The sequence below is a fragment of the Pristiophorus japonicus genome, chromosome 6 (assembly GCF_044704955.1).
Source record: "Pristiophorus japonicus isolate sPriJap1 chromosome 6, sPriJap1.hap1, whole genome shotgun sequence".
Classification (NCBI taxonomy): domain Eukaryota; kingdom Metazoa; phylum Chordata; class Chondrichthyes; family Pristiophoridae; genus Pristiophorus; species Pristiophorus japonicus.
Genome location: NC_091982.1, coordinates 40515664 through 40533200, shown reverse-complemented (window position 1 = coordinate 40533200; position 17537 = coordinate 40515664). Strand labels below are relative to the sequence as shown.

Sequence of the window (17537 nt, the reverse complement as noted above, 5' to 3'; positions counted from 1 at the left end):
CTCTGAGGCTGTTTCCACCCTACTAGGAAGTAACATTTGTAAATGATCGCACTCTGAACACTTAAAGATGTGATTTCCACATGGAGGGGGACCACTGTACACTTATGATTTTTTTAAATGTTTGATATTAAGAACAAATGCTTGAAATACACAGTAAGTCCATCAGGGAAGGGAACAGACAATTTAATATTTCAGGTGCATACCCTTCTTCAGGACAGAAACTGGAAGATAAGCAAGCCCTTTATAGGATGGAAGAAAAGGAGGAAGAAAAAGGGACTACTGATACTGATCATGGGGAGAAAGTTAATGGGATGAACAACCTGAAAACTATTTGATAGAAAAGCAGGAACCTGTTAGATGATATAAAAGGTCTTCTCAGTGAGACATTGCAAAGACATTGGAAGTATAAAAGAATGTGTTAAATGGTAAGATGGCAAAAGGCTCGGGAAAGGCATGAAGCCAGGAATGAAACCAGGAAATGCTAGAAGCGCACAGTTGGTTTCCCGTTCCTGAAAAAAGAAAAACACAGGGCAACACCTGGAGCACTGAAGCCCCAGCTAGAACCGTGTCCCGATGGAGGATCCATCTGCAAAGCGTCAACTCGCTTTCCCTCCCCTTGGGCGCACTCCTCATCCCCAGCACCTCACGGTGAAAATAAACAACATGGTCAATGTTCAGACCAGAGGGCGAATGAATAGTTAAGAAAAATATGAAATAGTATTCCTTTTCAGAACAGGTGGCTGGATTTCTTGTTTTCATTTTCAGCCTCATGCCTTTTGCCAAACTTTTCACCATATTAGTTATTTGTGTGTTCTTTTTTACTTCCAATGCCTTTTCATTGCCTCACTGAGATGATCTCATATCATGTAATGAGTTTGTGCCTCTCTATTGTGCAGGTCATTTAGCCCATTCATTTCTTCCTAGTGATCAGAGTATCTATTGCCACTCTCCCTTCTCTCTTCCGCCTTACAGAAGGACTTGTTTATATTTCAGTTCTCAAGAAGGAGCAAGCATTTGAAATATTAACCTGTCTTTTCTCTTTACATTGCTGATGGATCTATCTATATTTCCATCATTTCCGTAGATGCTATGTATTTCCATCATTTTGTGTTTCTATTTCCGATTCCCAGCATTTGCAGTTTAATTTTTTTAAATCTTTGATTGTACAGGGAATATGTTACGTTATTAACTGGGGTCACTTACCATTTCCGCTGCAAATTAATGGTATTGTCCCTGGGCCTGGAAATATCACTATTACTCAAATAGTAAGTGGTTTGTAACAGACTCAGCTTATTACAGGAAATGGTAACAACCAAATTGATCTGGAATTGCAGAGTTATGTGTTAAATTTCAATGCCCTGCAACAAGATTTGGTAGGGTGTAGCTTTGAGCCTGCTTTTCCTTATATGGTGAGTTCCCTATCTCAGCTCTGTGATCGTGGGAAAGGACTGAGTGGAGACAGATCCCTTGTTACACAGAGGGAAGGAAAATGGAAGGGAGAGTTACCTTGTGTTAATCCTCTTGGAAAAGGCCTGGGAACTGCTTTTATGTCAGCCATCTTGTCTGGGATGGGACATAACACCAATAGAAGAGACTTAGTAACAAAACGCTTCCAAGAAATTAATAACAATTTTGATTAAACCTGTCAAGATATGAGCTGTTAATGCTGTAAAATTCACCTATTCAAGAACATAATTGAAATTTCTAGGTAAGCATAGGATTTGTAGGCCTGAATTCCATTATTCCACGACCAGTGAACTGTTCCATGTAATGTGTTAGGAGTGTAGACACTTGACTGAATACTGAATAATCCATACACCATCAAATATAAAACTAGAACCCAAGGGGTATTTAGTCTACTGTGTTCAGTCTAGAAGTGAGACAGCATGGAGCCACAGCACAAAAGAGTCTCTAATTTGGTAGCAATTCGTACTATAACCTGATAGGACACATGATGGATTCACATGGTGGACTGGGGGTAATCTTCTCAACAGTCTAGAACTGTTACATTTTTGAAGGTGCAGTTACTCTGGCTCTAGATTAATAGTTCCTAAATTAAGCCTACTGCTCTTTAAAGTGGCAATGTGACAACTTGTTTTCCATTACAGCAGAAAACATCAAGATAAGGGGGAAACCCACACTGCTTTCACCATATAGTCCACATACAATTAAAAGACAAAATTACCCTTAAGGGTCAATTGAAATAGACAACTCCTTTATAACAAAGCTGTAAATCTCTGACAAGATCAGATCCAAGTTGATATTATTGGTCTGCACAACATTTTGATAAAAATACGACTTGACGCTGAATTAAAACAAGTTATTTTCCTGCATTCATTTCTCTAAACATTTGTTTATCTATCTGTATATCTATCCAATTATCTATTTTGCACCTCTGTCCTTTTTTAAAATATAGTTTTTACATAGAACTTACTGCACAGACACAGGCCATTCGGGCCAACTGGTCTACACTGTTGTTTATGCTCCACACAGGCCTCCTTCCACCCTGCTTCATCTAACTCTAAATGATTATCTTTATATTCCTTTCTCCCCGATGTACCCATCTAGCTTCCCCTCATGCAATTTGCCTCAACTACTCCTTGTGGTAGCAAGTTCCACATTCTAAACACTCTCTGAGTAAAGAAGTTTCTCCTGAATTCACTATTGGATTCATTATCTTATTTATATTTCTTTCATCTGACACCAGAATGCATTCACCCACCAAGAAGGCAGACAATCGACCCACTCTTGGGCCTTCCCCCATAGCCACTTATCTAGACAAAAATCTTAAAAAGGGTACTGCATGATGCAGGGGGGTTAGACACTGGTTTTTCACCAATGAGACCATGGTTCAAATACAGGTCAGATTAATGGGACCACAATCTTCACTGGGTGTAAGGGTCCTACGTGAAATCAGTTTGGGGAATTTTAATCCAATTCCTTAGTTAGCATGGAGTCACAGCACGAGAAAGTCTCTAATTTGGTAACAATTATGTACTATAACCAGATAGGACACAGAATGAATTCAGAAATGTTACACTGGTGGACTAGGGGTAATCTTCTCAAGCTGGAATTAAAGCACATTGTTTGGACAGAATAGAGGGAATGTTAGACTGTATTTAACCATGCTATATCTGACCTGGGAGTGCTTGATGATGACATTTGAGCCCCGATTTTAAATGGAGTGTGAGTGGGGTGAGCGGGAAGCAGTGATGATGGTTCCAGGGAGTGGCCTGGGCCATTTTAGCTCCTGAGACTCATTGCCACGTTCCAGGGTGAACTCCCGACTAGACGTGGCAGCAATGATCGGCAGGCAGGAGCAGGAACTCACGCGGAAAGAAGCCGGGGAACCACGGGATCCATCCCAAGCATTGCGGAAGGTGGAGGCGATCACAGTCGGGGGAAGGGGGTGAGGGAGGAGGGAAGCCCAGGGCAGAGGCGTCCCAAGGTTTCCTTGTGGGGTCTAGGGAGCACTCCTACTCCTTCAGGCCTACCTTAAAAAAATTGAAAATTGACACTTAGCTGAGCTCTTCAGGTCACAATACAGCCTGCCGCCAAGATTTCTTGGCGGGCCCAACAATGTACGCGACTTGCACAACCCGGAGTTAAAATCGCCTCGGGATCCGAATTACGTCATTCGATCCTGGCTTTTATATATTAATGAGGCCTCCATCTGTCTCTGGCGGGCATCTTCCCCACAACTGGAAACAGATCAGTTAAAATGGTGGTGAACACGAACATGTTGGGTACGCAGCAGGAAACACCCGACCACCATTTTAACCATCCACCATGTCTCTGTCAGGTGGACAGGGCTAGAATAGAGCTTTTGGTCGCGTGTTCCATTCCTCAATGCTAACACCCCTTTACACTTCCTGGGGAAGAGTCTGGTTTTCAATGAATACATCCTCTCCATGGCTCGTGTAACTTCTGTTTTCTTTCATTTATGAGAAGCCCGCGAATAATTCCTTCTGGCAATAATATTCGAGGCTCATATTCTCTCATCAATAAAATAAAATGCAAAGATTTCTTACTATAATATTAATATTTTCTGTTTTATGAAACATCAGAACAAGGGGGAATTAACCGATTTAAAATAAAGAAATGAACACCTGCTTTAAAATAGCAGGCAAAGGAATGTCATACAAACATGTTAACTATTTATCCACCAATATGGCAAACAATAATTTCCAGGCTATGGTCACAAAAAATAATTTTTATTGATTTTACACAATTCAAATGTTTAACGTGATTATTAAAAAGAAATGTGACAATCGATTTCCATATTTTTCCCCTCTTCCTCTCAGTGTGGTCTTCCCACAGCATGCTCAATAGTCTGTTATTGGATCTGTGATCAGGCCTCTGATAGTCCCACTCTATCATTGACTTCCAAGAGGTATACAATAGTGATTCTGGGATAATTGTCCCTTTGTGAGCTTTACCGCCTGCTCCCATCCATCGGAGGATCCAGTATGATGATGACTTGCTCATGCAGAACGGTGCAGATTACGACAACAACCTGCATTTATATAGCACCTATAATGTAGTAAAACATCCCAAGGTGCCTCACAGGAGCGTTAAATTTGACACCGAGCCACTTAAGGAGATATTAGGACAGGGTGACCAAAAGCTTGGTCAAACAGGTAGGTTTTAAGCAGCGGGAGATGGTTAGAGAGGCAGGAGAAGTTTAGGGAGGGGATTTCAGAGTTTAGGACCTAGCTAAAGGCACGGCTGCCAATGGAGAGGTGAAGGAAATTGGGGATGCGCAAGAGGCTAGAATTGGAGAAACTTAGAGTTCTCAGAGGGTTGGAGGAGGTTACAGAGATATCACCAGGGAATCTGATCAATTCGCAGCACAGTGTATTCTGGTTCCTGAGTGCCCCCCGTCACATTACTTAGCACACGAATACTCTAATCACAGTATATTCTGAAGCAATTTAACATAAATTAATTTCTGTCACATCATTTTATTTGAAATAGTCGTGACTGATCTAGAGCAGACAGATTAACAAGATGTTCATCTTTTTGATACAACTATCAACGTGTGTAATTTTCCCTTGACATTATTAATCTGCCCTTTGATCACAGAAGATCTGATATGAGATTGTAATCTTTTAGTAGAACATTCAACGGAAATTTTCATGACACATTTGGTAACAATCAGGGGATATTTTTATTCACCATCTGTACCAGAGATGTTTTAAAGATTTCCCACTCAGTCGGCTTCAATTTTTATGTGGTTTTATAAATATGCATTTTGTAAGTTTAAAAGAAAATTATCTCAGTTAAAATTACCGCAAGAAGCTGAGGTAAGAAAAAAATCATAATTCTTCACACCACCAAAAGCACAGGAAGAACCATTCTTGGTGCTCACCGTAGTAACTTTGTTTAAGTTCAAAGCAGATTATTGTTTCTAATTTTATTTAGGGGGACACTCCAGTGCAGTGCTGAGGGAATGCTGCACTGCCACAGGAGCCCTCTTTCGGATGAGACATTAAACCGAGGCCCCGTCTGCTCTTTCAAGTGGACATAAAAGATCCCACGGCACCATTTCGAAGAAGAGCTGGAGAAGTATCCCCGGTGTCCTGGCCAATATTTATCCCTCAATTGACATCACTAAAAACAGATTTTCTGGTCATTATCACATTGCTGTTTGTGGGAGCTTGCTGTGCACAAATTGGCTGCTGCGTTTCCTACATTACAACAGTGACTACACTCCAAAAGTACTTCATTGGCTGTAAAGCACTTTGAGATGTCTAATGATCATGATAGACGCTATATAAATGCAAGTCTTTCTTTTTCTTTCTTGTTTTTTCTTTTCTAAATATGTGCATTTTGAAAACACTGCAAAGCAAAAAGCCCATATATGGGAATAGTAGAGATTATCTGGGGTCAACACAGATACAATCAAATCACATGTATGATTCATTCCTCTTCCCTCCCCCATTTCTATTCACTGTGGTGCAATTTTCCTTTCCAATTTTTCTCTTGGTCACCTTCCCAACAATACTGGCTCATGCTGCATTATGGCTCCATGGGCAACAGGGACTCTGCAGAACCTTGCCTGCATGGCTAAACATGAGCCCACCCCACCCAATGCACACATTCCACTGGAGTCACTGTATAGTGATGGAGAAAGGCAAGCCTTACTGGGGCTTGTTCTTCCCTAACCAAAGGTGCGTTGAGTACCATTGTAGCATCATCATCATCATCATCATCGGTGCAGTCCCTCATATCGAGGATGACTTGCTGCCACGCCAAAAAGGGATGAGTTCACAGATGTTTCAATGAAGGACTGAATATTCCAGGTCCTGAACTACATGTTGAAGGGTGGAAGATGCCTGTGCATGAATTTTTTAAGGTGTGGTGGCCGTTACACACCAGCAACCGCACAGGCTTGACAGAGCTAGGTCTTGGTCCAGTGGCAAGGATTAACCAAGACGACTAGAGACCAGCTTTGCTGCATGGACCTAGTGCGCGCACATATTGTAGTGTGGGCTGGACCATTGTACAACCCATAGCCAGCCCACCCGAGATCTGCTAATTCAACACAAACTGGGAATCAAAACTGAAACTGGGTTGTGCATTCATCCATTATCAGGGAAACTCGGCCAGAGCATTCTTGAAGGTCACATACAGCATAAATTGCAACACTTTGGAGCCAAAATTGCCTTGTTTTGGAGGCGCTAAAAGGGTGTAAAATGGTTTTTGTTCGGGCGCGTCGCTAAAATCAGGACGACGGTTTTGTGGAGGTGTTCTGAGGAGCGCATCACTCCTGTCAGAAGCGCCCTGCTAGGCTGCACGCGGTGATGATGATGTCATCGCCATGCACATCACCCCATTACTGCCTCGGTCGTGCACTCTCACTTACCGCCTGGCGGTGACAATGACAGCTTCAGATGTCGAGTTGCAGTCGGGAATCGGCTGGAGCTGCGTTATTTAAAGACGCCATCTTGAAACAAAATTTCTGTTGGCCATTACCTTTTTCTGCTTTCCAACACATAGGCAGAGTGGCTGGCGGATCGACCGTAGTGATTTTTACTTCAAGACCTGTTCTGCCTCCTAACTATTCCCCAGTATCACTCAGGGCAGATATAAAATTACAACATTTCTCTCGCTTCGTGGGGGCTGTGTTGGCACTCGACCTCCTGCTTCAACGTCACCATTGGAGGCTCCTTAGGTGAAGACAAAGGCAGAGAGAAAGGCAGAGAGAAAGGCAGAGAGATGGACATGGGGCAACGCAGGGAGAGGCACAGAGAGAATGTGGCCAGAGGGAGAAGGTGCCACAGGGCTGGCAACAGGAGGTCTTACTCTCCCAGGGTATTCCAGCAGCAGTTCTCTGACATCAGTTTCACTGAGGAACTGTATGTGTTCGAAGGCTATGCTCCAGCAAGGAAGTGGTCACAGAGCTCTGCCATCTGCTGCAATCAGACCTCGAACCTCAGACCAGAGTGAGGGCGGTTCTCTCAGTGGCAGTCAAGGTCACCATCGCGCTCAATTTCTACACCACTGGAACCTTCCAGGGAGTAACAGAGACATCTCAAACATCTTCCAGTTTGGCGTCCATTGCTCCGTCCGTGAGGTCACCTTTCCTTCCTCATGATCAGAGGGAAACAGCACAAGTGGCATGTGGCTTTGTCAGGATAGTGGGCTTCTCCATGGTGCAGGGTTCCATTGACTGCACCCACATCGCTTTGTGGGCAACGCATCACAATCGTCAGATCTTCTGTAACCGCAAAGGTCACGATGCTTTCACCCTGCGCCAGATCGATGTGCTAGCTCTGTTCCAGCCACCACATGACATTCGCGGCTGGCTGCTAGGAGACAAGGGCTATCAGCTCTTCACCTGGCTCATGACTCCCCTCCGCAACCCCACCACTCCTGTCCAGCACTCATAGAATGAGAGCCATGCTGCCACCAGGAACATCATTGAGCAGACCATCGGAGTGCTGAAGCAATGGTTCTGCTGCCTTGACTGCTCGGGAGGAGTACTCCAATACTCGCCTGAGTGGGTGTCATCGTCTGCTGCATGCTGCACAATCTTACCATCATGAAGGCACAACCATTGCCACCAGGCATAACCGCACCACCTGAGGAGCAGAACGAGGAGGAGGAGGAGCAACATCAACAATGGAGGAAGCAGCGAGACCATCGCGATTGTGCAAGTGAGGTGCGTGTTCATCTCATCAGTTTGGTTCCAGTGAATTCCATCCCACTTCTGGGTTCCACTGGAATCCCCAGGGCCTGATAGTCTGCATCCCAGAGTACTTAAGGAAGTGGCCCTAGAAATAGTGAATGCATTGGTGGTCATTTTCCAACATTCTATAGACTCTGGATCAGTTCCTATGGATTGAAGGGTAGCTAATATAACACCACTTTTTAAAAAAGGAGGGGGAGAGAAAACAGGGAATTATAGACCGGTTAGCCCGACATCGGTAGTGGGGAAAATGTTGGAATCAATTATTAAAGATGTAATAGCAGCGCATTTGGAAAGCAGTGACAGGATCAGTCCAAGTCAGCATGGATTTATGAAAGGGAAATCATGCTTGGCAAATCTTCTAAAATTTTTTGAGGATGTGACTACTAGAGTGGACAAGGGAGAACCAGTGGATGTGGTGTATTTGGACTTTCAAAAGGCTTTTGACAAGGTCCCACACAAGAGATTAGTGTGCAAAATTAAAGCACATGGTATTGGGGGTAATGTATTGACGTGGATAGAGAACTGGTAGGCAGGCAGGAAGCAAAGAGTAGGAATAAACGGGTCCTTTTCAGAATGGCAGGCAGTGACTAGTGGGGTACCGCAAGGTTCAATGCTGGGATCCCAGCTCTTTACAATATACATTAATGATTTAGATGAAGGAATTGAATGTAATATCTCCAAGTTTGCAGATGACACTAAGCTGGGTGGCAGTATGAGCTGTGAGGAGGATGCTAAGAGGCTGCAAGGTGACTTGGACAGGTTAGGTGAGTGGACAAATGCATGGCAGATGCAGTATAATGTAGATAAATGTGAAGTTATCTATTTTGGTGGCCAAAACAGGAAGGCAGATTATTATCTGAATGGTGACAGATTAGGAAAAGGGGAAGTGCAACGAGACCTGGGTGTCATGGTACATCAGTCATTGAAAGTTGGCATGCAGGTACAGCAGGCGGTGAAGAAGGCAAATGGCATGTTGGCCTTCATAGCGAAAGGATTTGAGTATAGGAGCAGGGAGGTCTTACTGCAGTTGTACAGGGCCTTGGTGAGGCCACACCTTGAATATTATGTACAGTTTTTGTCTCCTAATCTGAGGAAGGACATTCTTGCTGTTGAGGGAGTGCAGCGAAGGTTCACCAGACTGATTCATGGGATGGCAGGACTGACATATGAAGAAAGACTGGATCGACTAGGCTTATATTCACTGGAATTTAGAAGAATGAGAGTGGATCCCATGGAAACATATAACATTTTGATGGGATTGGACAGGTTAGATGCAGGAAAAATGTTCCCGATGTTGGGGAACTCCAGAACCTGGGTCACAGTCTAAGCATAAGGGGTAAACTATTTAGGACCGAGATGAGGAAAAACTTCTTCACTCAGAGAATTGTGAACCTGTGGAATTCTCTACCACAGAAAGTTGTTGAGGCCAGTTCATTAGATATATTCAAAAGGGAGATAGATGTGGCCCTTATGGCTAAAGGGATCAAGGGATATGGAGAGAAAGCAGGAATGGGGTACTGAAGTTGCATGATCAGCCATGATCATATTGAATGGTGGTGCAGGCTCGAAAGTCAGAATGGCCTACTCCTGCACCTATTTTCTATGTTTCTATGTCCCCATCACCACTTCCATTTTCTTTTCCATTCCAAAGCCCCAAAACTGAAATGAGAGACAAAAGCAAAGATTAATCATTCCAATCAAAATTTATACATAACAACAAAGGCTTATATAATGTATTTACTAATCACCCTTGTGCATTTTCTTATATCCCCTGTTTGGTCTAACTAATCTAGTGCTCCTCCGCAGGATGTCCTGTGGCTGCAGCACAGCTGGTGGAAGGCTGCTGTGTGTCAGGGCCAGAGACTACAAATGGCCTTGTGGGACGCCCTTGACCAGCTCTGTGCCTGGAAGGCCCGGCTGTAGACTGTACCATCTCAGGCTGGGCGGTGGTAGTCTGGGCTGGCAGTGACAAGTACAATGGCAGAGTGGCAGTGGTGGGCACAGGAATGCTGTCATCCTGAGAGAGGACAGCAGGTTCCTGCTCCACTGACCCAGTGCCACTCCCCCGGGGCAGCACCTAAGCATACCCACCAATTTGCTGGAGCACAGTTTGGTGGGCTGCTGAGACACCGTGAGATCCCCGATGGACTATGATGGACCCAGGGGCGATGGTAGCAGTCAGAGCATGTGTGGCATCCAGCTGAGATTGCATGAAAGCAGTCTGAGACTGGGTGCCAGCAGTCATTGAATGCATGACACCAATCTGGCTCCCAAGGTTCCCTTTCCGCTTGGCCTTGCTGCAGCCCTCTACTAAGTTAATTTCTAACAAATGCGTAGTGCCAGTCTCTGAGCTAGTGCCTGCGGGTGAGGAATGCAATGACACAGTGCTTGGCTCCTCCTCCTCTTTATCTCCCCGTTGGGGGGCTCAGGTGCAGGACAGGCAGCTTCTGCCTGGTTCTCTGAAAGCATAAATGGCACAAGACTCGCATTAAGGTGAGGGCAGTGGGACGGGAATGGAGCAAGGAATGCAGACACTGTCAGGAGTTGGAAAGTGATAAAGCCATCTGGTGTGGGGGGGCAGGTTAGTGGTATGACAGAAGGAGAGGGGATTGGAGAGATCAAGCATGCTGGTGGGGTGGGGGTTGGGGGACGTGGCAGGGTGAAGTGGGATGAGAAAAGGAGAGGGGATGAAGATACCATTGTTGCCCCCAGTGGCGTCGAGTACTCTGCCGACCACGGCACCCACCCTTTGGGCCCATGAACCGCAGCACTTGCTTCTCAAGGTCAGAGAGGGGTCACAGGTCATGTTCTCCTTCTCCACTCCTCTGATACTCCCATCTGTTATGTGTTATTATGACCTGCAAAAGAAAGGAACTTGTGTGAGTAAGAGTCCAGCAATGTATGTAGAAGATAAGCCTGCCGTGGTTGAACAGCTGTGAATGTAGGCAAGGTGTGAGATGAAGATGTAAGTGTGAGTATCTGCAGATGCTTGGTGGTTGAGTGGTGTGGAACTGGTAGTTTGAACACTGTGCACAGGCTGAGGTTGACAGGTTCGTATGGAGGAGGTGAGGAAGCTTGTACTCACTTTCACCACCCGACATAGGCCATTGAATTTCTTGTGGCACCGGGTGAGACTTCTCTGCACCACAGTGCTGGCCGACACCTCCCGGGCCACCAGTTGCCACATGGCCCGAAAAACCTGCCGTGATGGCCTTCTTCCCGGTGCAGGGAACATGGAGTCCCTCCTAGTCACTAGTGTTCCCAGAGCCACATTGTTAAATCGTGTGGCCCTCTCCCTTGAAGGGGGAATTTTAGCAGCTATTTCAGTTCCTTCCTGCACTCCAGAGATGAGTGACTGAAGGTCAGCAATGCTGAAAACGAGCATCAGCAGGTTCAAATGACCTCCCCTTTAAGAGGCAGATAGAGTTGGAGTCAAGGATGGAGTGATGACTGGAACGCAGCTGAAAATGGGTAAGTGGCTGTGAAACTCTTTTTGGAGTTTATCTGCAAAACAAAAAAACATTAAACCGTGCCACCCGACCTGGGTGACACACCAGACATTTACAAAGCCCTTTTTTTTTTTCTTCTTTTTTTTTTGTGTTTTTCTTTTTTTTTTGGTTTTTTTTTGGGTGCTAAAATCAACTTTTTTTCCAGTGCCCCCTATAAAAGGGGAGGGGGACACTAAAAGCACCGGCAATTAAAAGAAATTAAACTTTAAAACGTAAAATCAAATTAAAATTTGGTTGCCGGGCGTGATGATGCACTCCAGTCCCTCCGGTGCCCACCTCTCGCGGAAGGCCGCGAGCGTACCGGTGGACACCGCGTGCTCCATCTCCAAGGACACCCTGGACCGGATGTAAGAGCGGAAGAGAGGCAGGCAGTCAGGTTGAACGACCCCCTCGACCGCCCGCTGCCTGGACCGGCTGATGGCACCCTTGGCCGTGCCCAGGAGCAGTCCTACGAGGAGGCCTTCGGACCTACCCGCTCCCCTCCGCACAGGGTGCCCAAAGATCAGGAGAGTGGGACTGAAGTGCAGCCAGAATTTCAGGAGCAGCCCCTTCAAATAATGGAACAGGGGCTGCAACCTCGTGCATTCAATAAAAACATGGAACACGGACTCCTCCAGACCGCAGAAATTGCAGGCGGCCTGGGAGTCCGTGAACCGGCTTAAAAATTTATTGCACGGCACTGCTCCGTGCACCACCCTCCAGGCCAAGTCCCCGATGAATAGTGGGAGGACCCCTGCGTAGAGTGCCCTCCATCGGGGACCCCCGCCTCCTCCGGACGGCAGGATGGTACGCCATGGCGTGTCCGGACGGCAGGCGAGGATGGCAAAGTTGAGAGTGTGCAGGAGCAGCCCGTACAGGAAACCCCTCCGCGCGGAACTGAAGGGCACGGAGGGGATTTCCCCGAGGCGGCTCAAGTTGTGAGGCGCCGGCCCCCGAGGGAGGTTCCGGGGTTTGGCGCCAATGAGGAATTCCGTCCGGACGGGGGTCAGTTCGGACGGGATCTCCCCACGTGCTTGAGCCTCCTCGATGCACCTAACGGAGTCAGGGCCCAAAGCTGTTTTTAGCGACTCGATGGCATCGGCCGCGTGGCGGACGTTGGCAGAATTTAGGCGCCGCGCCAGCGTGTCTGGCGCCATCCAGCCCGCTCCTCCGCCATCGAGCAGGTCCCTGACCCTGGTCACCTCACCAGCCACAGCCCTCTCTTCCGACCGCCACATAAAACCTCGGTCGTGGAGGTACGGATTCCCGAGCAGCGGCTCCTGCAGGACGGCCGCCACTCCAGCCGGCGGAGAACTGCGCTTAGTGGCTGTGAATAGCGCCCCTGCAGCATTCAGCTGAGGCCATTAGCGCCTCATTTACTGCCCCCTCCCCCTCACTCCTGGGGCAGAAATGTCCAATTTGCCACAATTTGGCAAACCATCTCGCTGGGCACTAAAGTTCTCAGTAAAAAATTACCACCCCAAAGGGAGTGCTACAGAATTTCACCCACTTTATTTTTGTTGAAAGACTTAGAAGAAGAGTACTTGCCAATAGTGCAAAATTGAAAAGAGTGGGATAGAAGACAGAGTGGTTAGATGACGGCAAACTTAAGTTTTCAAGAGTGGTTGTAAGTATTAGAAAAAGGGACTAGATAGTGGGTAAATAATAGAGTAAGAGGGCCTGGTGAACACGAGATAGTTCGTTGTGGGACTTATTCAAGATGATCATGATGCTATTTCAGGAGATCCAAGAAGATATATTCTCTGAAACATTTTGATATTGACTAATTCCACAAATTTCAGTGCACAGGAAGCATTCATTACAGGCTTGGGGGAGTTTGACAATATATCCTGACTGATTACGAAAGCTTGTTATTAAAGTTTCTTAGCAAAACAAAATGCTTAATTATGCTTACACATTGACAAATCAGGGAAACTGAAGGGCTGATAATGTGGTTCCAGCGAGACTACTACTATTTGGTACACGCCTGCAGTGCAATGAACTAACCTTATGTTCTAATGTGAGAATTTTTCCAGGCGACTGCAGAGTATATCTGCCACATCAATCACTCTGCAGTTCAGAAATGCCTCAATAGGTTACCAACGTCATGTTTGACATGAAATCAATTCATCATTTTCCCACACAGTCCATTGTGGGGGCAGGTGTGTTCATATCATCAGTACATAGGAATTACTGGAGGAAAAAAAGGTTCATCTAGTTCTCCTTCTACCATCCTGATACAATGATAATGGAATTGCTGATGAATCATAGCAATTACCCTCTATCAATTAATCTACAAATGATACAGCAACAGCAACTTTATAACGCTTTTAATGTAGTAAAATGTCACAAGGTTCTTTACAGGAGCATTATCAGAAAACAAAATTGACACCGAGCCACAGGGGAACATGCATCAAGTAAATTATCTGTTATGTCTTGGTTAAAGAGTCAGACTAGATATTGCAAGCTCAAAGTAAGTGTGACCGTAGTCCTTTATTGCAGATCTCAGAGTGCCTCTCCAGCCTGTGAGGCCTCTTTATATACAAGGGATTGTGGGATCCCTTGGGACTCCAGGGGATAAGCCCTCTGGTGGTTAGACATGGTAATTACAGGTTTACATACATAACACCAATGTCATGTTTGACGTGGAATCAATTCACCACAAGGAAAGCACCAGTGGTAGAGAGCTTTGGGAACCATCAATCCAAAGACACCTTTTTCTCCCAAGCACGCTACACTTACCACAGTTTATGTTTCAAATTAGTCATACACTGTATCCCAAAATGTTGTTGTCTGAAACCAATCTCTCATTTGAATGTATCAATATGAACTGCCTCCACCGTCTTCCTAGGGACTCTCTTCGATAGATTGACCACTCGCTCACTGAAATATTGTTTCCGTAGATTAGTTTTGAATTTAGCCCCTGTCAAGCACAGGCCGTGTCCCCTGCCTCTCCTGTTCTGGACAAGGTGAAGTAGCTTATCATCTAATATAATTTCCATCAATCCCTTCAATATCATAAAAACAGCAATCAGATCACCTCTCAACCTTCTCTTTTCCAGTGAGAACATACCCAATTTACATAATCATTGGCTCGGATATCCTCAAGTTTTCCAATATTGCAAAATCAGACTTAGTTTCCACATTTTCTGGCTTCAAACCTATGCCAGATATGAGAACATTCCAGAATCAGTAGATATTCTAGAATATCAGTTTTGTAGTTCAAAGGTTACTTTCATTTTGTTGAGTTTTGCATAGTCAGACCACAGTGTGTAAAAGCGTTTTCTGCTTTCCTTCTAGACGTGAATTGCATTGTCTACAATGAGGAATTTATGGAGTGTACGTGGAGCCACAGTGAAGGGAAACCAAACTACACCCTGCACTACTGGTAAGCTACTGGTCAGGTGAAGTCGTTTTGGGAGTTTGTTGTCGTAGAATTTGATTCAGAAGCACAACACAGCAGCAGTTCATATGAATATCCATTTACCTTGCTGAGCAGCTAAAGAGGACATCTTTTCCAAGGGCTTGATTGGTGAATACACTGACCACTAGGGTACTGAGCTGTGTGGGGCAAGAGAGGACTCAGTTTACAGTCTGTGTTCAGTGTTGAGTTAACCTAGCTCAGCTGGGGGAAATAAGGCGGGGCGGGCGAGGGGGGCAGGTGGAGTTAGTTCTTGGTAATTACTCATCAAGTAACCATTTCTTTTAATAAGTAAAGGCAAACACCAGCATATGTTGATTTACCACAAACCGGAAGGCCCAACTGGGCCCTTTTCTCACATCACAAGCTGGTTATTCTGGCAAATCATCGATTACTTTTCTTTTTCTTATTTATGGAAATTGATATAAAATTACCATCAACTGTGACATGTCCTCTAGCAGGGGAAGGAGAAGGACGAGGTTAAAGAATCGATATTCTAGAATCATAGGGGGAGAAATTGGGCTACCTTATGCCTTCCATTAGCACACCTGGGGCGTGGTGAGAACAATGCCTCCCGCTAAATTCGGCGGGGGTTTGCGGCAGCGGTAACACGTAGCGCTCCGCTCTGCTGTGCCCGGCAATGCTGACGCCAACACCGTACCGTGCGCAGTGCCCTGGTCGCACCCTGAACAAAAATTGGCCCTCGCCCCCTAGTTTACGGCCTGGTGCTGACAACGACAGCTTCCGCAGTTGTGTTTCAGTTGGATGTTGGCTGCAGGAGCATTATTTAAAGGTGCCAGCATCCGGTGAAGTTTTCGTTGGCCAATAATGTTTCCTTCTTAGTTTCACATAGACAGACACACGTTTTGACCAATTTGAGCAAGTTGCAGTTGAAGGACTGTTGTGGCTCCTAAAGATTAATTGAGGGCAGATTTGAAAGTCCAACATTTATATTGTTTTGTGGGGCTGTGCGGGCACTGGATCTCGCGCTCCGACATCACCGTCGGAGGGAACTGAGGCAGAGAGAAAGACAGCAAAATGTGGCCAGAGGGAGGAGGGCAAACAGGGCTCTCAACAGGAGGCCTTACCCTCCCAGGGTATTCAAGCAGCAGTTCTCCTACTTCAGTTTCACTGAGGAACAGTGTGTTCAAAGACTGCACTTCAGCAAGGATGTGTTCACAGAGCTCTGCCTCCTCCTGCAACCTGACCTCAAGCCTCAGACCTGTGTGAGAATGGCTCCCTCAGTGGCAGGCAATGCGCTCAATTTCTATGCCAGTGGATCCTTCCAGTGTGCAACAGGAGAAATCTCCAATATCTCCCAGTTTTCCATCCATTACTGCATCGGCGAGGTCACAGATGCTCTCTACAGAAGGAGGAGGGACTACATTTCCTTCCCATTGACCAGAGAGAATCAGCGCAAACGTGCATGTGGTTTTGTCAGGTTAGCGAGCTTCCCCATAATGCAGGGCGCCATTGGCTGCACCCACGTCGCATTGCGTGCACCGCATCACAATCCTGAGGTATTCCATAACCGCAAAGGCTACCACTCACTGAATGTGCAGTTGTTCTGAGACCACAGATGCAGAATCCTCACCGTCAATGCCCGCTATCCTGGCAGCAGCCACGATGCATTCATCCTGCGCCAGACCGATGTGCCAGCTCTTTTCCAGCCACCACATGAAGCTCACGGCTGGCTGCTGGGAGACAAGGACTATCCGCTCGCCACCTGGCTCATGACTCCCCTTTGCAACCCCAACATTCCTGACCACCACTCACATAAGGAGAGCCATGCTGCCACCAGGAACATCATTAAGCAGACCATTGGAGTGCTCAAGCAACAGTTCTGCTGCCTTTACCGCTCGGGAGGAGTCCTCCAGTACTTGGCCTTTTCGTCGTCGTCTGCTGCATGCTGCACAACTTGGCCATCATGAGGGCGCAGCCATTGTTACTAGGCATAGCACCACCACCTCAGGTGGACAAGGAGGAGCAGGAGGACGAGGAGGAGGAGGACGAGGAGGAAGAGGAACAGGAGCGATGGAGGAGGCAGGCACTCAATCGGCATTCTGCAAGGGTGATTCGCAACCACCTCATCAGACTTTGGTTCCAATGAATTCCAGGCCACTTCCCGATTGCTCTGCACGTCCCCATCATTACATCAATTTTCCTTTCCATACCACAGCCCCAAAACTGAAATGAGAGACAGCACCAAAAATGCAAAATTCCAATTAAATGTTTATCCGAAAACATTAACCACACATTTAAATAACAATTACATTTACTATTCACCCTTGTGCAAAACCTTATATCCCCTCTTAACACTGCCTTTACCTATTCGACTGCTCCTAGCCGGAAAGTGATAAAGCCTTCTGGTGTGAGGGGGAAGTGGGATGAGAAAAGGAAAGGGGATGAAGATACCATTGTTGCCCCCAAC

General features: G+C 46.1%; 1 protein-coding gene across 3 annotated transcripts in view; it reads left to right on the top strand.

Annotated features, from left to right (window-relative positions):
* Positions 1 to 17537, top strand: part of LOC139265122 (cytokine receptor common subunit gamma-like) — a 90083-nt gene that overhangs the window by 7554 nt on the left and 64992 nt on the right. For all 3 annotated transcript variants that reach the window (XM_070882029.1, XM_070882031.1, XM_070882028.1), the window contains exon 2: positions 14986 to 15073. In XM_070882029.1, the coding sequence (XP_070738130.1) occupies positions 14986 to 15073 (88 nt within the window). The remainder of the gene's footprint in view (positions 1 to 14985; positions 15074 to 17537) is intronic.